The sequence below is a fragment of the Uloborus diversus genome, chromosome 1 (genome assembly GCF_026930045.1).
Source record: "Uloborus diversus isolate 005 chromosome 1, Udiv.v.3.1, whole genome shotgun sequence".
Classification (NCBI taxonomy): domain Eukaryota; kingdom Metazoa; phylum Arthropoda; class Arachnida; order Araneae; family Uloboridae; genus Uloborus; species Uloborus diversus.
In genome coordinates this window covers 65733028-65755718 of record NC_072731.1, presented here as the reverse complement: position 1 = coordinate 65755718, position 22691 = coordinate 65733028, and the positions used below count along the sequence as shown (strand labels likewise).

The 22691-nt window shown below is 32.3% G+C and overlaps 2 protein-coding genes across 2 annotated transcripts in view; one reads left to right on the top strand and one right to left on the bottom strand.

Annotated features, from left to right (window-relative positions):
- On the bottom strand, positions 1–15684 carry LOC129230174 (telomerase RNA component interacting RNase-like). The gene is made up of 3 exons (XM_054864580.1): positions 15379–15684; positions 5174–5245; positions 1–415 (listed from the first exon to the last, which is right to left on the bottom strand). The coding sequence occupies exons 1-3, from the start codon at positions 15643–15645 to the stop codon at positions 308–310; spliced, it is 447 nt and encodes a 148-aa protein (XP_054720555.1). The 5' UTR covers positions 15646–15684; the 3' UTR covers positions 1–307.
- A 374-nt stretch (positions 15685–16058) lies between these two features.
- The window catches only part of LOC129230165 (protein C1orf43 homolog), a 30221-nt gene continuing 23588 nt past the window's right edge, over positions 16059–22691 (top strand). The window contains exons 1-4 of the mRNA XM_054864570.1: positions 16059–16178; positions 16254–16370; positions 20978–21079; positions 22158–22275. Of these exons, the coding sequence (XP_054720545.1) occupies positions 16314–16370; positions 20978–21079; positions 22158–22275 (277 nt within the window). The 5' untranslated portion in view covers positions 16059–16178; positions 16254–16313. The remainder of the gene's footprint in view (positions 16179–16253; positions 16371–20977; positions 21080–22157; positions 22276–22691) is intronic.

Below are 22691 nucleotides of genomic sequence, written 5' to 3'. Positions count from 1 at the left end.
TAAATTTTCATTGGTGTATTTTATTTGCCCAATAAATAGTTTAATGAGCTAAAGAAAATTGATTCAATATAATCCACATTTTTTGTCTAAAAAAATGAGGAAAACCTTTTTTTTCTGTACATAAGATTTTTTATGAATCAGTTTCTACAGAAACTGATTTTTCAAATTTTTTTTAATGAGAATGTTATCTAGCACATTTATTTCAGCAACTAAGAACAATGATGAAAAAATGAAAGGAACACACTTTTCACCAGTAATCGTACGTACAAATATTTACATAAATTGAAACCACAAATAAGTTATTTTGTTATTTAACCAGTGGTCGTGTCTTTCCATCTTCATCACAGGCTTGCTGCCTGTATTTCTTAACTTCAGCCATATAGCGAGTCCAAGCATCTGAAGTTGGAGGAGGCTCCTAAAAACATTGAAAATTAATATCAAACAGGAAAATTCTGAGACCATTAAAAATATAATGAAGAAAAAAATTCTACAAAAATATTTGATCATGAGTGCAATGTTTTTCTTTTTTAATGCAAATTTTAAGTTGCTACTATAATGCAATAAAATTAGTTCTGATTATCTTAGAAATCAATTACAATGCAAGAACAAACTAAAAATAATTATTTCTCAGGATTTTCTCGCTATTTGCTTAGTGAAAAAAGGCTTTTTAAACCTATTAACAAGTTTAAATTAGATATTTAAAGGCTATTTAACTCTATTTCATACCGTAGAACAGACAGATGAATGCTTATTATACTATGTTTGCCTGAAAATAAATTCAGAAATATAAACAGGGAAATCCCCCCCCCCCCCAAAAAAAAAATTACAATGACAACAGAACCAGAAAAATCTATAAAATTTTACGTGCCCTACCAGGCATGCTTGTCTAAAACATGCATGCCCAAATAAAATTTTTACATGCCCAGTTCTATTTATTGTATTTAACACTAATCAGACCGAAAATAATTTTAGCAGCTTTATATCTGAATCAAGAAATTTTTATAAACCATAAAAAAATTAGTTTAAAGAAATACTACCTACTAAGCCATTGTTAAAATTTACAAAAAGTTAAATTATATAAAGGGCGAGATCACTTCCATACGAAACAGATAACTCTCTTTTTCTACTCGACTTAAGGCAAACCCTGAAGCAGTAAGCAAAAACATTATGTTTACACTTAGGCAGATCGCTGAATGACTTTGCCGATTAGAGACGTACCGAGTACTCGGTAACTACTCGGTACTCGGCCTACTCGGCCAAATTCTGATCAGATACTCGGCCAATACCGAGTAGTTGCAAAAAATTGAATATTGTCCAAGACAGATACTAAAATTTATAAAAAAAGAGCAAGCATTATATTCTGCAATCTTTTACAATTAAAATTTATAAGTCAAATTTAAATTTTGAGAATAATGAAGTTTGTAATGCTTCAATGGAATAAATCTTTATTTTAATGTCCCCAAAGTTAATAAAACTTATTTATTAAAAATTACGCAAGAAATGTAAGTATAGAAAATATGGAATTTTTATATTAAAAATGGATTTTTGCTACAAACAAAAATTAGTTACAAAAAATGTAAAAATACCTTTGCAGAAAAAAAAAATTGTCCTGTTAGTGTCCGCATTAGAGGGATTTTACTGTAATTTGTTTTAATTCCAACTTGATTAATCATACCTTTTATTTATTTATTTTTAATTTAAAAAATTATTTTTTTGTAAAATTTTTGACACAAACAAAATTGTATATATATAATGCGTAATTAAATTTCAGCAGGAATTTATTTTTAAAAACTATTATATGGACAAGGAGGTTTATACTACTATTCCAATAAGTTCAAAATTCATCACATGTGTGTCAGTGGTTCTTCTTAAAACATAATTGGTACTTGGAACTCGGCCGAGTAGTGAAAGGCCGAGTACTCGGTAACTCGGTACTCGGCCGAGTAATAAAAGGCCGAGTACTCGGTACTCGGCCAAAGTGCTACTCGGTACGTCTCTATTGCTGATCATTATGTATGGTTTTATGTTTGTAAAAATATAATTTTAGCAGAACCGCTTGATATAAATTTTTCAAAAAATTATGAAATAATGAAGTTTTAGGAAGAAATATTTGATTAAAAAATGACATTCCCAGCCCGGCATGTAAGGGTAAAAGATACATGCCCAATCAGAATTTTTACATGTCCCGGGTATATCGGAAAAAGTACTACAATTTTCGAGCCCTGCGAGCCCTGATTGATATTACCGATAATTTTATGATATAGGCATTTAATCTTGCTCATTTTTCTTACTATCATGCAAATAGTACTCCTACCCTTCCCATATAAAGTACAATTTTAAAAAAGCTCATAATTAGAACACAACTCTGCTCACACCCAAACACAAAAAGAACTTGATAGAAATATGCCCAACAGAGGTATTTTTTTTTTAAAAAAGCGCTTTGCAGAGCAGCCCTTTCCTGGGTTCCAAACTAATTTGTACTAACTTGCCAAGCTGTAGGGGCTAAGGGGCTCCTGAGCATGGCAAAACTGCAGTTTTGTATGCTTGAAAAGTTGCTTTTAAATTCATGGTGTCTAATAATATATTTCGCTTTAGCTCTGGGCTTGAATTGATTTGTGCGTAGAACTTTTTGCTGAAATAGAAACCTTTATATCTGTTGTAATAATTAATTGATTAAATTGGAACAAGCTTTATTTGATGCAGAAAAAAAACCTCTTTCGAATGAGATTTAATGTTAAGTGGTGTAGAAAATCTTTCATACCTTTAATGGACAATTGATGTGAAATTTTAGCTTACAGACCCCGAAGAGTTCCTATTTTTCCTACTTTTTAGAGCTCTCTCCTTACTTTCCTAATTTTCCCTTTTTTTCCTACTTTTTCTTTTTTTAGTATAGCACTTCTAACTATGCATTAATTCTTATTTTTACAATGTTGCACCGATAATTTTCTGCATGTTTCAATTTTGAAAAGCAAGAGAAACAAGCAGATTGTGAGCTTTTCATTGACCGACTATAGTAATTTCTGGAAGGAATGCCGCGGCGTCTCCATGTTTAAAAGTGAAATTTTCGTAAGTGACCATTTTTGCTGTTGTGGCATTTATGATGGACTTTTTTTTGTCCCCCTCCTCCCGACTTCAGTCCTACTGTTTTCACGAAACAGTAAAGAAATAGATACTAGCACACTCTTTTTTTCCATTGTGAGTGCCCTATCTCAAGAAGTAATGCTATGTTCTGGTTGAAATTTGGAATATATGTGAATCCATATGTGAACAGGCTTTGGTTCAATTTTGACGCCAATCGCTCCAAGAAGTGTTGATTTTTTTTTGCGAATAAAAATAGCTTTATTAATGCAACAATAAGAAGGATAAATCGTAATAGATTGTCGTCTGCGTATTTCTCATGATTTTAATTGTATTGAAATGATCGGAAATATTATCTCAATGATTTAAAATTTTTAACTGTTGCCATCTTATGTTTGTTAACAAATAAAATATTTGTAATTAATTCAAGCAAGGCTTTTAAAATAACTTTCAATTTTCGCTCTTTGCTTTGCTTTTGCAATAATTCAGACATTGGGATGGTCGTCAAGTTTTTGCATGTGTAATTTTGTTTTTGTTGGGAATATTGCTTCCTCGTCAAGCATGGGGAGGGATCAGAAAAAAAAAATATATAGAAGAAAGTTTCGTGAGGGCCACAACATACTAGTTAAAAATTGGGGAATGGAGCCACAAGCAAATATGTACTGTATTTTTTTTTTAAATTTTATAATGGTTATTTTCTACTCTGATATATCATCAATATCGAAGAGTTGCTGATCATTTTTATGTGCTGCGTTTATGGCAATGTGGCATTTCTAAACATTTTAAATTTTTTTGACACTCTTCCTCTTTTAGGGGGGCGGCAATTATACCGATGTGACGTATCTACTGTAAGTAATTGTACTCAGGGCGCCTGATCAAAGGGAGGGAGGGGGGGGGGGGAGAATGAGATACATGCAGGCATTTGATGCCAGGTGCTCCCTCCTCACTCTCAATTTCATTCTTTGAATAGGGACTTCCATGTATTTACCTCTATTTAAGGGACAGTCAAAAAAAAAAAAAAAGCAAAAAATAATGTATAAGCACATAAGAAATAGTGAATTAACTGAAATTTTAAGTTTCACTTTTTCTCTAAAAATTAATTGAGGTAAGTTTGACATAAACATATGTGAAGGAAACAAGTACTGTATTTTTAAAAAACTTGCTGAAATTAAAATGCATTATTTGCCCTCTCAACAATTTATTCAAGTCGGTCCAGGGCCGATGAAGAATTCGTGGCAACTAATTAGCTTTGTATATAAAACTTAAGAAATTTGAACATTAATTGTAATTTACATAGTATTACATTGTAAATTACATAACATAAAACAAATACATGTAATGAATTACTTCAAAATTATTTCTGTATGCTACATAACTTTGCCATTAAATTTTAATTAATAAAATAATATAAACTTAGAAATGTGAATAATTATGAATTTTATTTAACAGAATGAGACATTTTCAGTATTTAATCTTATGTGTTAATAGTTAATGTTTATTGTGATATTATACTACTAAGTACACAGCATGTATCAATTCATCCATCTCCAAATAAGGGACACCTCTATTAAAGGGACAAAATGTCTGGTCTCCTTCGTGTCCCTTATTGGGAGGTTTTACTGTATTTTTGTTGTATGGTGAGGATTGAGAGAAGTTTCATGCCTTCCCTTTCATACAGCAAGTCTTAAGACTAATTTTTCTGTCACATGCAGTAATGTGTCACGATCAATGGTCATTCATTTTCAAACAAAATTCGGCACCTCCATCATTTGATAGACGTTCCTATTTTCTCAATAAAGACTTTCCTAGTCGTTAGATTGGACAAGGTTCTGATGAGGACAATTATCTTTCTCCGTGGCCACCATACTCTCCCATGAAAAAATTCTAATTCTTTGAAGGGTTCTGCTGGTCAAAAATGTTTGAGAACCGACAAAAAGTTTTAAGTTTTACGGATAACAGATATCTGACATTTAATGTTTACTTTAGTTGTTTTACATGTAACAGCAAAATTCAAGTTGTTAGCAATTTGGTTCTTAACTTTGCAAATTAAACGAACAAAACATACTTCTAAAATATTCTGAAAGCCCAAACTCACCTCACCAGAGTCCTCTACCTTCTTCTTCTTAACCATTCCAGTCTTAAGCACTTTATTCCTTCGCCTTTTCACCTGAAGAGAAATAAAGCACTTCCACCATTAGCAAAATCCATGCCCCATTAGAATGAGATTCCTTCGTTCAGCCTTAATTTATATAACATCCTGAAACGTCAATAATGACAGCACCACACAAAAATAAACTTAAAAGCAATCTATATATAAAATAATAGTAATATTTAAGTATGTTTGCCTCCCAAAAGTTTAAATCATCAACAAACATGTTACAGGGGTAAAAATTTAGAAAACTTAGTCGCTAGTCAGATGGACCAGTAACTACAAAATTTCATTGGTCCGTACAGTTTTAGTGGCGCATTTCACGTCCACGTTTTAAATAATGAAAAATCTAAGAAAAAAAGACAAAATATGTAAAACATAATTAACAAGACAAATGGAGTCAGTGATCAACAAGTTTCCAATAGACATGTTTGAGGGGCTGAAAAGAGAAGAAAACAGGCACCTTCCAAATCACCAGTAGATAACTTTGCAACAAAATGTTATCCATGTTGTTGTTTTGGGAGGAAGACAATAATGTGGCAAAAACAATATGTTATATTACTATAGACACCTGTAATCTACCCTTTACACTTACAAAGAAACCATTAACCTAAACATTGTAAATAAAGTGCAAACTTTCTCTCAACAGTTTTAAAAAATGATCCTAAACATTTTTGAGAAGAACACTACAATAAAACTTCACTGATCCCATGAACCACTAAAATTAATATTGTACTGGTCTGATAGATGTTTTTGTACTCACGGACCACTGTTAATTTTGAGCCCTGTGTTAAATAACAATCAATCCAAAGATGATATTAATATTTCTGTAACCCAGCTTAGAATATTGGGGATCCTGAGAAAAAAATTCTGATGTAAAAATATACTTATAAAGTGTAAATGACTTGTTACGTGCACTGCATGGTTCAAGTTTTTTTTTTTTTTTAAATAATTTGGATACTAATGTTTTAGTTCATGGAATAAAAAATTTCTAACAATGTTAATACTTAGAAATTGCCCTTTTATAGCTGTGATATTTTCATTAGTTTTCAATTATGATTTATAGGTATATTTTAAAATAAATTGGAATACACTGATTTCACTAGTCATAACTCCACTCGCTTATTTACGGTCATACTAAAATCTAGTCATAGTTATGCTAACCTAGCTGAATTTAACCAAATTTAAAGTATCTTGGCTTTCTAATTCAAGCAAAATGAAAATTAAAAAATGATAGTAACTGACAAATTGCTTTTGATATGTTTGTCTGAACAACAATAAAAATTAATAGAACTATTCTACTACTGCATTTTTTATTTATCATTTGCCAAATTTAACTTATGTTTTATCATCAATCCTAAATAATAATTTTGAATAAGAATGGCTAATAAATTAAAATACTTACTTGTAATCGATTATTTATGGGCATATTGGCTTGAAAGAATTTGAAATATCTTTATGGCAAAATATACCTATATGATAGAAAAAAAAGCTACGCGATCTGATAAAATACAGCAATGTCAGGTCAAAGAAAAAAACCTGAAATGCACTATTCATGACTGAGAAGCATTATCTATACTAATAATATAAAGCTGTAGAGTTTGTTTGAATGCGCTGGCTTGAATTGAAAAATTCTTTCTGTGTTGAATATTCCATTCATGGAGGAAGGCTAGGCTATATAACATCACGCTATGACTAATACGAGTGGAGCAGCAATAAAAAATGTAGAATAGAGTGAAGCACCGTTTATACGTTTTTGAAGGGACTGTATGAAAAAAGCATACAAACAACTTTGCAGGGACCAATTTTAAACACCTATAGTTGATAAAAACGTATAAAAGAGAAACATATTAAACTGTGCTTCACTGTATGTGTAGATATGGTGGCTCGACCTGAAAAAGCGGGCTTCCCGATTGAGTCAGCCGTGAGGCAAATCTCGAGGGTACTTATCAGAGAAAATCCTAAACAATGCTAGAAGTTATTTGTAATATATATATACAGGGGCGGACTGGTCAGGTCGGCTAGTCGGGGATCCTCGATTCGGCCAACCACCGAGTGGGCCACTTCCAGCCATTTTTAATGAGCTTCATACATTTAAATTCACACCTGACATCTTTTAATCCGATGCGGCCTGAAAAAGGGCCCGATTCAAAAAAAGAGGAATAAAAACTTATATTTGTGCATCTATTAACAAAATTTAAAGAGGCTTGATCCATTAGACAAACGGCTGTGGCCCTGCCATAAATGCATGGGCCATGCTTTGGGGTGTTGATAAAAACATGAGCTGGGGCATTCCCAGGGGGGGAGAAGTTACACCCGTTGGCCCAGTTCCGAGCAGGAAGGGGGCCCGAGATTTTTTAAATAAGAGGTGAAATATATGTGGGACGTAGGGATAAACAAGATGGAGGGAGCCTGTAAAAGTCATTTGTGACGGGCCCCAAAATTTCTGTGCACGCCCCTGGTATTCACTGGTTGTGACAGATTCAACTAAGTGCTGTCAGGTGGCAAGAGATCTCATTAGCCTATTGTATACTTTCATCTCAGAATCGCATACGGGAAAGCAAGTCAGGACTACGATAAACTGAATTTCAAAACAGGACAAAATTTCTACTTAGAAGGGAAAGCTCCTTAACATAGGCGGATTTAGGATTGAATTCCGGGGGGGAGGGAGGGGGGGTCAAGGGTTTTTTTTTTTTTTTTTTTTGAGCAACATTAGTGGTTATCAGGGCCTGATTTAGACTTAGCGGGGTCCCTAAGGCATTTTAGGTATGAAGTCCCTTTGTAATCCTAAAGTCACCAACGAATCTTAAGTCTACAATTGAGAGCTTTGATACAAGAACCAGTTACGTCCAAGCTTTCCCCTTTTTTCTTAAATATTCATTTTTGCGTGCGGCGAATATAGATGTTCCGATTGGTGCAACAACGAGACACAAATGTAAGATCAGATCTCTGCTTTGTACTAAATAATGTGGGAAAGATATTAGCTTTTCTATCGGACACTGATGTTATTTGTAGGTCTTACCAAAAAGTTGTGAGCTAGACTTACCTGGTTCTTGAATCTTACATCAAAGCCCCCATTTGTGTTTTTCAGATTTAAATATCCAAAAATTGCCAAAGTCTTCGAACCTTCACCATCATTCCCTTAAAGTCACTAAACATAGCTTCAAATTTCCTTTTTTGAAATTTTCGTGGGAGAGCTCCGTAACCCTTTTATCTACACTATAGCCTAAAATTGATTTCAGTTTCAGAATAAAAATGCACAGAGGGGACTAGTGTTTCCCTTAAACCAAAAAAGAGGCAGTGCGCTTTCAGGTAAAACGGTATTTTTTAAGAGCAGATTTGTAAAACACAAAAAGTGCCTCTTTTACTTTTTGGTTTTCTAGATACATACAAAGTTCAAGTGTTTTCTATGGTAATTTTTTTTTAAACTAGAAAATCGCCCGTCAAGGTATGATAGGTGAAAATTGCTTCTACTCTTCTACATTTGAACGAAGCAATTGCCGGTCTGGTGATATTTTGAGATTTGAAATTGCAACCGTAACTCCAGTGGATTAACCCTAAACTCCATTAGAGAACGTTTATTCCTGACCATTTTTTCTTTTCTTCATTCCCTGAAATGACAGTCTTATCAGTAAAACAATTAAGTTACCGGATAGAGTTCAGCCTTGTCACAATAAAGCCTTTCCCTGCATGTTAAACATTACCAAAACATATTATCAAATTATCCTGCCGTGGCGCAAGTTTCATTGCTGAAGCACGCGGGTTACTCGATCATCGGCTATTATTTATATGAGGATATTCAAAAGCTTTTTGATGTTTAGTTTTAAAGATAATGAAAAAAACATTCATATATATATATATTTTAATCAGATTTTTGTGGATAAGTTATTGATACAAAGACAGGTTTGTGTGAATCTTTACCTTTTGGAAAAAAATTCACTTTTGTGAAGTTTCGTTTCAACTTTAAAGGTGCAAGGAGGGTTGATTGAGTTTAGGGTCAAAGGTTAGTTTAAAAGCGGAAGGCACCGCGCTCTCTTAAAACATCTTAGGGGAAATACTCGGGAAAACTGTCCTCTTTCCTTTTTAAGGTTTACAAACATATTATAAGCTTAGGTTTTTAAAATTTCAAAGTCGAAAAGTTCCGAAGGAGAGTCGCTGGATTCCCTGTAGTAACTAAGTGTAGTTTAAAATTGGGTCGATTATACTTCAGTATTTAAATGCTTCCAAGTGAGAGCACTGAGTCTTCTACTCTTTCAGGCCTGACCAAAGATAGTTCTGCGGTTTTCAATAGTTCAAAGTAGAAACGTTTTCGTAGAGAGCTCCCGATGCTTCCCTGGTTTTACCAAGGGTAGCCTGAAACTGTGTTTTTAAATCTTCCCACTTCGGAGATATTCTGGGAAGAGCCCCGACATTTCTATTGTAAACAAAAATAGACTTCAATTTTGAACAGAAAAAAAAAGTTAAGAAAACAAAATCGTGGGGTTTCCCTCTTTTCCAATGTTACCGAAAAAACAGGCTCATTGTAACCTCAAAACATCTTGCGTTTTTAGCACTGTTCCCATAATATAATGAATTTCTTTCTGGTGCTGGAATCTGTTAATTCTTATCTGGCATGATATGTAATTTTTCCACCTTGTACATATTTTGTAAAACTTAGACAAGCAAGTTTAGTTTAAAAAAAAATAAATAAAACCTTACATATTGATGCATCGCTACATTGCGATGTAAGGTTGGCGATGCACCATGATGTAGAAATTCCTACATCGCTCGCCCCAATATATATGGGTAGTTCTCAAAAGGTGGGAACAAAAACGTTGCTTTTGAGTCATTTTTAAAATTTTGGAATTTGAAATCAATTTTGCTTTTATCGCATAGCATGTACATCTAGAACATCATACACAAACATAAAAAGACAGCAGATATTTATAAAAATTAATAAATAGCAAAATTTAATGATCGGTCTGTAGGTAACAGATTTTGGACATACAGTTGTCCAGTAGGTAACAGATTTTGGACATCATCATAATGAAAGTTTCAGTTTTTGAACTTTTCCAATGAAAATTTTATCTATTTTTAAATTCTGCAATGAAAAATAGAGGATTTATGAAATACATGAATTACCTTATATACTGGTCTTAAAATAATAAAATTTTGTTATGGTTTCGTAGAATCCGAAAAAAAAACCCCATTGATTTTGCCAGCGCAGGTGATAGTCGCCAAAACCGACGCTGTTGGCGAAAACCGGAATTCCTCTCTGGTAACCCTTTGCTTATCGAACACTGTGAGTTGTCGCCAATCAAGGTTTGCTCCGCTATTTTTGCCGCCTTTGTTTACTATTCGTTGCCTATTCGTTGCGATCATAACTTGAGTTTCTACTGTTATTTATGTGATGTTTAATGCATAACGTATTAATCGTGCAAAATACCAATGGATTAAAGAAATTAACATTATAATAGCCTTTTTTATTAAGGCTAAAAGACAGAAGATCATATTATAATATTGAATAAATGGACAGAATTGTCGCGTCTAGATCTTAACGCAATTTGGACATCTCACATATATGTTTAAGAAAAATGATTTTGTTTCAAAGATACTGCGTAAAAACATATGAAAACATTTTAAAATGATTAAAATTTGATTTTGAGGATAAAAAAATACCTTTAAAACGTATAAATCATATATTTAGTACTCAAATAATAGCATTGTCAAGATCGTAACTTTTGGACATACATGAAACTTCCAACTTCCTTTTTTTCTAAAAATTTTTACAGAATAAATAATCTGTCTTTAATTTTTTAATTTGTACAAAATATTATCAAAAAAATATTCAGTTTCAGATTTATACCCTTAATTTTGTTTCGAAACGTTTAGAAATAATAAAAAAAAATTTTTTTTAATGGTACATTTGCTCAGTTAACGTTTTGGTATGTCCAAAATTGTGCCTTTCAGCAAAGAAAATATTTTTTAAGGGTATTTGAAGAGCATTTTTTCCATAATTTATATCAATTCTTGTCTCTATACAGTATTATTATTTAACTCAAAAATTTTTGAGTCACTTAAAATGAAAGTTATTTGGTGTTGAAGCTTCAAAGTTGAAGTCTGTGTTTGCTCCCACCTTTTGAGAACTGCCCTATACTGGCCATTCTCCTGCTAAGAATGGGACATTTTCAGACTTTTGAAATATTGAAAGTAGTGAAATAAATGCATATAGGGGAAAAGGGAGCACATGTGAATATGCTCCCATATATATTGTACCATTGACATATTTTTCTTATTAATTAAAAAAATAACTTGTTAATATAAAGCTGAAGAGTTTATTTGAACGCGCTAATCTCAGGAACTAATCGTAATCGTTCTTATCGAAAAATTCTTTTTGTGCTAAATGGTCCATTCATTGAAGAAGGCTAAGGCTATTTTTTTAAATCAGATTGACCGAAATATTTGTAATTTCAAATTAAATGTTTGATTAATTGTTTAGTTCTATGAATTCCTAATAGATGCGGGGTAAGTTAACTCTTCGAGAGGGCGCTGGCTGACAATCAGGACTGAGGAGTCGGAAGGAAAATGGTCGACTCCGAATCCAGGATTTCGAAATGTCCGACTCCGACTCTTTTTTTTTTTCAAATCAGCCCCCCAGGGAAGGAGGGAAAACCCCTAAACAGAGATTGAAATATTAATTCCTTTTTATGAAATGTTCGCGTTGTATTTTATTGTAAACCTAAGATGCATACAATGTTAGAAATTCAATTTGAAAATCAAATAATAGGTGCAATTTTTAAAGAGAGATTACTAAAAAGTCCCACTTAAAAAAAATTGAAAATTATTAATTTGCTCTCCTTTAATGTTTAACAAATAGATGCTGATCAAATTCTGTGCTTTCAATTTTTGAAAGCACTCTTAAGAGAAAGAGTTGAGAGAGAGAGAAAACTTTTTTGCTAAGTCAAAAAACTTTTCTTGAGAGGGGGCCCCCTCCACCCCTCCCGGGTGACAGCCATCTGGTGGGTGACACCTCAACTTAATTTCAGAATTTATAAAAAATGAAATACTTTACGTCTGAAAAAAATCCCTAATAATAATATCTTTAATTTCTTCTAAAAAATTTCAACAAAAATATTGGACTATATTGCGGAAAGAAGTTGGGTACATGTACGTCTGGAGCAAATTTTACACAAAATGCGGCGGTATACAGCTTTGTACAAATAGCTTTAACTATACCTACATTTCTTGGCTCAATTTTTAATTTTAATTTTTAAATTGACAGTTTCAGAATTAACTTTAATATGAAGATTTTAGGATTGACTACAATTATTGAGTGTTGTAACCCTGAATAATACTAGACGTTAAATCCCGGTTATCACAAATTTGCCATTTCAACTGCGCTTGCGCACGGACTTTGCTTTTTGGCCTTTCCGTTTTGAGATTTCGTCTTGCTTGTTCATATTTCGGCTGAGCTCGAGTCCCAACAAATTAATGAATGCAATTAGAATATTTTCACAGCGATTTCGGGATACATTATATGAAATCGGGATACATTATATAAATACGGATATGAATAACTGATAATCTTTATAAAGAAAAGAGAAAAATGACACTTCAATATTTACTGGTTTGGAAATATTTATTTAACGTAAACGTAAAACACGATATGTACTTAAAAAATGATTGGAATACGAGTACAGATATCTGTCTTTTGCGGATATTTTACACTAGGCGTAAACAGCTCAGTTTTCTACATTTGTATTTAGGTTGAGGGTTCGGTTTTGTATTAGAAGTGATGCTGCAATTCGAGTACGCTCTTTTGACGTTAAAAATTTGGCTCTGAAAAGGACCTTTGTTTGATAGAAAAATCAGACTTCGAACCCATTAATAATTAAGACTCAAAACTCAATCTTTACCGAGGCGTAAAAACTAAATCAAAGAAAGCTTTGTAATTTCTAATTTTTATCTGTTGTCATCTCATATTTATTAACAAATTTAAAATGTTTTAAGTTAGTTTGAGCAAGAGTTTTGAAATCAGCTAAGTCCGTGCGCAAGCGCAGTTGAAATGGCAAATTTGTGATAACCGGGATTTAACGTCGAGTCTGAATAACCCTGTTGTAACCCCAAAATGAAATTAATACATCATTGAGTGTTGTAATCATGTTCTAATTTTTGTTTGTACTTTTCAGTGTTAACCAAGCTTTCTTAGACAAAGTTTTTAGAATTAAAAAAACATTTATATTTTATCGGATCTTTTGGATTTGCGCTTTCGTTTCAACACTCTTTTGAATTTACCAAGAACCCTGAAAAATTTCCCAACTTGCTCAAGCAATACATACATCCCTATTTCGTATTTTATAACAGAGATCGAGGTAAAAATACATTACAGTTGAACCTCCATATATCGAACTTCCAATTTTCTATATATCGAAAAATCCCAGCAAATTTCTATGTTCATTACATAGAAAAAAAATTTCTATATATCGAAAAAATTTCTTTATATCGAAATTTTTATCGAGACATTCGTAGATTTTTTTCCCATTTTAGACTGTTTGTTTCATGAAAAATGAAAATTAGGGGAGAAAATTATGTTCACTAAAGGTTGCTACGAAACTCATAAGGAATACGGGGTTGAGGGCTGTGTAGATGTGTTGTTGTTGCATTCTGGAGTTCTTAAATTCCCTCAAGTTTATTTCAAATCTAAGTTGTAACCAGTAACACTGTAAAATCAGTTTAAAGTTAATCCCTTTTGTCTGTTCATTATCTTTTTATCTAGTCTTTTTAGCTTCAGTAAAAATCATTCAAGTTAAGTAGATTGATTTTTTACTTTTCTCTCGATTACACTGTCAAAACGAAACTCCCCTAATGTTGCGAATCAAGTTAACTTCTGAAGAATGAAGATGTATGATGGCGTGAAAATGTAATTTCTGTTATTTTTTTATTTTTCAACTTTCATTTAATCCGATACTCGTATAAATTAGAAATTGTGTTTTATGTATGAAAATTAGCTTTAATTTTAGTGTTTTAGGAGATTTGTACGATAAAATAAGATTGTTTCTATACATCGAAATTTCTATATATCGAATTTTTTTCCGGAAATTTGCTACTTTGATATATGGAGGTCCGACTGTATTATTTTAATTTGAAAGTGATTATTTAAAAAATGTTAGGCAACAAAACTGTTTGCTGACAGTTGCTATCATCAGTTAAATAAAGTTAGAAAATAAGCAAAGTAGGAGACAGTGTAGGTAGCTGTTACAGAAAGTGCGATAAACAATCAAGCCAGCTAGTTGCCACAATAAGTTATTTTCTTATTAGTAAGTACATGTAATCAAATTAATTCGTACTCAATTTTTTTTTTTTTTTTTTTATGCAAGGAGAGTTAGTGAAAGTCAAAGAAAAAAAAAGAAACATTGAGTCGGAGTCGGCATGTTTTCGAACGACTCCGACTCTTTTACCCCAAAATCAGTCCAACTCCGACTCCACAGCCCTGCTGACAATGTCCATAGCTGCGATGAACCATGCCCATGCTATGCTGTTATGATCAGCGAACAGATTTATTAATGCAATTTTGTTCAAAGAAAAATGTTGTCGTGTGCCGTCATTTTTCGCGAGATTTTATAACCTAGAAAAGTAGATTGAAGTTCGATAGGACATGGTTCGCCTTATTAACGCTTCGGTGTCCTTAACCAGGGGCGTAGCTAAGGGGGGGGTTTTGGGGACAAAACCCCCCCCCCCCGAAAAGTTAGTCTCAAAAAAAAAGAGAAAAAGAAGAGAGAAGAGAAAGAAAAAAAAAGAAGAAAAGGAAAAAATTCCAAGCGATTATATATATATATATATATATATATATATATAAGAAGTAACCCCCCCCCGAAAGTCGGGTCTAGCTACGCCACTGTCCTTAACCGTTTCACCAGAGCATTTGGAGGGAGGATATGATTCTGTGCTGCATATATGTCCCTAAAAACAACGACTTATTAGTTGTTTACATAATAATGTTGGACTAGGGTGCCGTGAGAAAATTCTAAATCTTCGAAAGGTGCCGCGAATCGGAAAAATTTAAGAACCCTTGTTATGACTGATATAGTTTGCGTTACGATGCGAAGCAGCATATATAAGGCAACTTAAACTCGTGGATTTTCATCTTTACGAATTAAACTGAGAAGACTTACTGAACTTTCGGCTTTCTTGACTTTTTCATCAGCACTTTTACTTCCCTCGCCATCAGATGTTCCACTCGTTTCTCCCTTAGCTTCTTCCTCCATCTTCCTTTTGAATAATTCCATGAAACTTCCATCATTAGCAAAAGTGTTAATACCTTGTTTTTTAGAAGTAATTATGTTAATAATTCCGGAGCTATTGTTGCTATTACTGTCTTGATCAGCGTAGCGTTCACGAGATCTACTCCTTCGGTCACTTCCACTTCGGTGACCCGACATTTTGTTTTATCCACAACGCTTTGTGACTTGTGATGATGCCAGAAAATGTTTAAATAAGATGGAAAAGTCGAAAAGTGGATGGTCAAAGAAGAGGAGCGCGCACGAGCAGCTACTATGACATCATAAGGTGACATTCATATAGGGACTCTAAAGTAGCTGAAACGTTCAAAGTGAGGAAAGTTTGTTCAAATCGAACTATTTCCTTCAAAAGGTTTTGGGGGCGTGTTTGTTTGAATGATTGTCTTTTCTGACAAGTTATCGCATTTGGTGATTCACTGCGAGTGATTATTGATGGCACATGAATTGTTTATTAAGTAAAGTATTATTTTCGGCAAATTTGACGAACCGGGTAACCCCACCCTAGCAGCACAACAATGAAAAAAAGTTAGATTTATTAGATGGCAGCATTCAACAAGCACAACACAACAAACAGCTGTCACTCCATTATTGTTGAGGAAATTTTAAGGATTAAAAGTTTGCAGGCATTTTTTTTAACCGTCAACAATTAAATTCATATGTTGTTTTAAAAAGCGGTAAGTCTCACTTCAATGCTTTTTCTACTTTTATCAATTAATATCCTATGTCTTTAAAACTTATCTTTCTTTCAGGACAATGTTACTGTCAAAATCCACATTATGTGCCTTTCGTAGTTTTTTTCATGTCAGCTGATGGCTAGTCAATTTTCTGGGATCGCCATTATCTTATTTATTGCATTCGGTAGTTTGGTAAGTACAGCAATAAATAACTTTTTATAAAATTTATTGTTTTAATAGTATGAAAGAACACTCTGAATGAAGGAAATTGCCTTTACTGCCAGGACTGGTTTGTCTCAAAACATCTTAAATATAATGCGGGAAATGTCATGAGTTTTTTCTTTCTTTTTTGTTGACCAACCGAATTTTGAGTTGTATTTTCATAAACAGGTTGGCGTAGAAACATAATAATTATTCAACCCCTTACGTTGCGAGAATAATATTGTAAAGGCAGGTGCCCCCCCCCCCCCCCAAGTTAGAAAAATTCCCCTCAAAACACCCCCTCCCTAAAAATTTCAATGGCGCAGTCTGCGCCATGAACAAGGGTGGGCATCCCTGAAAAAGGCAGGACAATGTGTTTCTATTTTGACCATTCACTGCTTTAATATAAAGTAATGCAACGGTTTGAACAAAACATGCCATTTTTGTTGAATGAAACTCCTGTTTATTTTCAAGTAAAGTTGAATATAATGAACTAGGTAGTTGAACCTTTTAATTAGTTAATTAGAACAGTGTGGAGGACTTAGATCAGTGGTGCACAACCTTTTCCAGTGAAGAGCCTTTCACAATACATGTTTATTAGTGAAGGGCTGCATGCCCCTGATGTTGATTAATGAAAAATTTATATGCATAATTGAAATATTAAATTCCTTTTTTTGAACAACTTTGCTGGATGAGAAATAAAATTAACTTTATTGAAACACAAAACTGCTTAAATAGTTCATATACCGTATATACTTGTGTATTAGTTGATCTTGCGTATAAGTCCACCCCCCCCCCTACTTTTAGGATAAAATTCCGGAAAAAATCAAAAGCCTGAGTGCTAGACGAACCCCTACTTTCTGGAAAAATGGGAACATTTGGCTACTAATTTTGAATGTAAATATTATGAAAAGGAGAAAATTGAAATTTAATGAACATTTTTATATTGAAAAATGCTAGTTTATTATTTTTTTTGCGAAAAAAGGGTTCACTTCTGAGATCGCGATTTTTGTAAAGGGTTCGATTTTGCTGTTATGATTTCTGTTACTTGTTGCTTTTATTTTGAATAAATATCAATAAAATTCTGTATAGCATCAGCTTTAAAAGGTTTGTCTAAAATCTGGAAAATGTTCACGTTTTCGAGTGTTTTTTCCCCAAGAATTGTTCAGGAAAAATTTCCGTAAATTCTGCCTTGCGTATAAGATCACACCCTAACTTCAGGGCTATAAGTTGTCTTAAATTTCTTAAAATTTCAAATTTTGATCTAAAATCCTTTTAATTTTGAGTTTTGTCATAAAATTCCTAAAATTTTGATTATTTTACTCGCTGCTTGCGCAGTAAAATAAAATTCAACCTAAAATTGAAATATTTCATGATGATATGCCTATATTTTTTGGATAAAATGAATTAATCAAATCAAATTATCTGATAAAAGTAAAGTAGATAATAAATCTTGGACTTGCACCCTACTTTAAATCCCTCCTTATTAAAGATCATTCTTTGTAATTCACTTTGATGAAACAACAACAAGGAAAGTAAGGAAGCAATTAGACATATATTTGTCCTACTGATATATATTTCTACTGCATAATGTGCCACTGTGTTAAAGAATAAAAGATTGAATGTATTCTATTGTAGTTTTCAAGATTGAATTTGAAATGCTTTATCATTCACCACCAAAATCAAGCTTATAAATTACATTTAAATGTATAAAAAAAACTTGATAATTGTTGTCCGAAAAATGTCCTAAAATTATATCAAAATTATGCCCCAAAATTTTTGAAATCACCACTCTGACCCCTGTAACTTTTAATCTCATTTTTTGTACTATATTTCTCAACCTATACGCGAGTATATACAGTACTTATATTTCAGAGTAAAAAGGTAAGCCATTTTTAATGCAGAAAATGTCTTCCTTCTACTCATTGTAAATATGGATTTCAACATTTTCAAATTTAAATGAGGAGTTTACTTTCAAAACGGATTATATCCACTTTTTTAAAAAGTCTTTTTTTTATTTTGGTTTTTAGAATCTCTAATATAAGCCCTATCGACCCATGAATTTCTTTCTGCTCAAAGTGTTTTATATCTACTGTTAAAAAATGCATAAATATTGGTTTTACCACCTAAACGGTGTATATCCATCCCCTTATTTCTCGCCAGGTCTTTTACAGCAAAGTGGAACTTATCTCTTATTCGCTGGTATCTACTCATTCACTTTCATATCAAAAGGACACATAACCAAATTTGATATTGCCATTTATAATTCAGAACTAGTTCCCAAATAAAATAGTAGAGCGAGGCACTGGCTGAGCATTTCCAATCAAGCATGATACCTGTCCGTATTAAGAAATTGCAGCACCTTGCGCCTTGTGCAAGTCTGTTATCAGTTAGACAAGCACGACATCAAATTTTGATTACTAAATTGATATTAAATAATTGATATTACTATTAAATTGTAATTAATTGTGATAAAAATTGTGATCTATTAATATCTACCACATTGTTATTTGAATCGGCTTTGGTGATTTCATTCTTCATACATAATTGGATCGAAGGTCCTTTTTTTTAAATGTTCAATGAAAACAATAAACTAAGTAGGAAGGCAGGGGCGTAGCTAAGGGGGGGGTTTTGGGGACAACCCCCCCCCCGAAAAGTTAGTCTCAAAAAAAAAAGAGAAAAAGAAGAGAGAAGAGAAAGAAAAAAAAAGGAAGAAAAGGAAAAAATTCCAAGCGATTATACATACATACATACATACATACATATATATATATATATATACATATATATACATATATATATATATATACATATATATATATATATACATATATACATATATACATACATATATATATATATATACATATATACATATATACATACATATATATATATATACATATATACATATATACATACATATATATATATATACATATATACATACATATATATATATATATATATATATATATATATATATATATATATATATAAAAGAAGTAACCCCCCCCCCCCCCCCCCGAAAGTCGGGTCTAGCTACGCCACTGTAGGAAGGAATACAGTAATGTAAAAAAAAAAATCAAGTGAAAAAACGTTGAATATTTTGTTTCAATTTTAAAGTTTATTTCTGAAGAAAATGCATGTTTTTTTTTTTGCAAAAGTGATGGTATTTACTGTTTTTTACCAAAAAGGAATCTATCCAAAATTAAACTTGCAGTTTAGGTCTGATAAAATTGGAAAAATTCCTGGACCTATGCCAATAGTCATTTGTTATTCTATCAAAACATTGTGAAAAATTCGAAATTCTAACAGTTAGTGTTTGTGTGAAAAAAGTTTTTTGGTTTTGCCAAAAAAAATTAAAAAACTGGATATAATCCGTTTTGAAAGTAAACTAGAAAATACGTGTTTTTTTGCAAAAAGGATGATATCCACTGTTTTACACCAAAAGGAAATATATCCAACATTAAATTGGCAATTTAGGTTTGATAAAATTGAGAAAAAATTCCTAGACTTATGCCAATAGTCACTTGTTATTCTACCAAAACATTGAAAAATTCGAAATTCTAACACTTAGTATTTGTGCGTAAAACGTTTTTTTCATTTTGCCAAAAAAGTATAAAACTGGATATAATCCCTTTTGAAAGTAAACTTGTCAAATTTAGAATTCCTACATTTGACTTAAGTCCCTCCGGAAACGTAACTCCTCTATATGCTCTTGTTTAATCTCATCTCAAGAAACTAACTTTTTGAAATGACTTTGTTCAGCACTGTCCCCTGATTTTATTTTGGTGTTTTCGAAGCACTACCTTTCAACCAAGTCTTGAAGACAAGTTTCGAATGACATGCAATAAAAATGAAAACAAATGGATACATCTTATCAAAATATGCTATTTTTAGAACTGTATTTCACTACTGAAACATGGTTTAAAAGTTTAAATATTGTTATGTTTGATCAACGCAGTTTGTGCAATGAACAGTGAGGGCCCTTTTTTCGAAATAAGGACCAAATACAAACTTCAACTCATAACAACTAATTGTACCAGGAGCAATTGATATTCTTTCAGACATCCCTTGGCAGAGGCATCCCAAACTTAAATTTTTAGGAGGATATAAATTCTCAATTCTCCAAATGGAACTCCAAATTTTGCTGAATGATGAATTATGTGCATGTTTACCTAGGTACATCTAATGAAATCGGACATTCGTCCATTTATTTATTGCAATTATGTCTTCAAATTTGCCGAATTGTCAGACAAAATTTGTGGAATGAGGAGATTTTTGGGAGGTCTCAGTAACCTCCCATTGTGGCGTTCCTGATCCCTTGATTTAATAAGTCAAAGTTATTTTTATATAAATTTTCCTTCTTTATATTCGATTATCTGAGTACCTAGTATAGTATTGTATTCTATTTATTCTTAGTATGCTTTTCTTTACTGCTTTTTGGAAAGAAAATTTGTAATGTAAGATTTCTTCGTAGTTATATACTATTAAACCAGCAATTTATTTACAAGAAGCATAGATGTTTGAAAGTTCATAACACAAATTAAATATTTTTCTGACTCGTAATTATTTTATCTCTTTTATATTTTCAGACTTTCATATTGTTATTTATATTTGCCAAAAGACAGATTACTCGATTTGCTTTAAAATCAAGTCGTGGTCCTCATGTTGTGGTTGGAATTGATGCACCTAAGGCTTGTATACATTTTATTGTCTTAAAATATTTGAACTTTTTGTGTTTTCACACTTTTTTCCACTAAATTTTTTAAAGTGCATTTAAATGCCATAAATGAGTGAAGTTAATGTGAAAGAAGTGTACCCAGGGGCATGCATAGAAATTTTGGGGGCTGTCACGAATAACTTTTCCGGCCACCCTCCATATTGTTTACCCTTGTATGTCACCCCTAGTTTTAAAAATATTGGATCCCCTTCATGCTCGGGCCCAAGCCAGCAGGTTTCATTCCCCCCCCCCCCCTGTGCATGCTTCTGAATTTACCCAGTCTTGTATGTTTATTTTAGGAAGTATGACTAATTAAGTCATGAATTTCTTGTGAAAAATGCAGGCACTTGTTCAGATATGCCTACCCTTAAGTTAAAAAGTCAAATTATTTACATAAATAAGTTCTGATGGCTAGGGCTCATATACCTCTTTTGTTAGAAATTATGTCCTAGTTTCATTTTCAATGTACAAAAATACTGTTGGGTTGAAACCTAGTTGATGAGATTTTTAATATAATTTCCTTCTGTACCTGAAAGAAGTTTCTTTCAATTCCAGACATGTCCTTCAGTTTTCATCTCAAATATGTGGCATAATGATAATATATAAATGAAATATTTGAAATTTTTTTAGCATAAAAGTAGTATATTAAACACTATATTTTCAAAATACTTCATGCATCACATCTTTTTGTCTACAAAGCCAGTATTTTGTTTTAAATAAAAACAGTAAAACCATAATATCACTAAGTTACATGCATTTAGCTGTGTGATATGATGATTTTACTATTTTTTGTTTAAAAAAAATACTGCCTTTGTAGACTAAAAGATGTGATGCATGAAGTATTTATAAAATATAGTGATTAATATACTTCTTTTATGCAAAACATTTCACTTTTTTTTTTAAGTTGAAAATAAATCTTTTTGGTACAGATTTTGATTCTTAAAATGGAAATAATAATGTTGTCTGTACATACAAACTGTATTACAGTTTTGACTAGTATCTTTGTTTTATTTATTTATTTTTTATTTTTTTTTTTTATTATTCTTTTACAGCATTTGCGACTGGAAATTGAAAGAAAGTTAGATGCCATTGAAAAGATTAGATGCAATCCATGGTTGTTGAATAAAACAATGAGGCAACAGTCTGACAATGAAACTCTTGAGCCTTATTGTAAGTATGATATTTTCACTAACAAAAAAAAAAAAAAAAATGCTATAGCTTAAACTAATAGGTGTTCATAGGGAGTTGCGATTCAGCTAATAAAAATGGCACAGCTGTCCAAAGCTCTTTGCCTCAAATGCAGTCTCATACTTTGGCAAGTGTACAAATGAGCATAAGAATAATTTTTATTGTAATTTTTTAAGAAATAACCTACTAAAGAATGGAAGAACAATATTTTGCTTGATTGGAAAACATCCTAATATTTTCAGTTCCATGTTCCATTTTTACAAACTACAGGGCAAAGTTGACTCTAGGAACATTGCCTGGTTTAAGCTTAATGTTCATGCAATATAATTAACCGGCATGAACATGAATGAATTCATGCCCAGAGGTATGCGCACGGAGGTCACCAGCTGTACCATAAT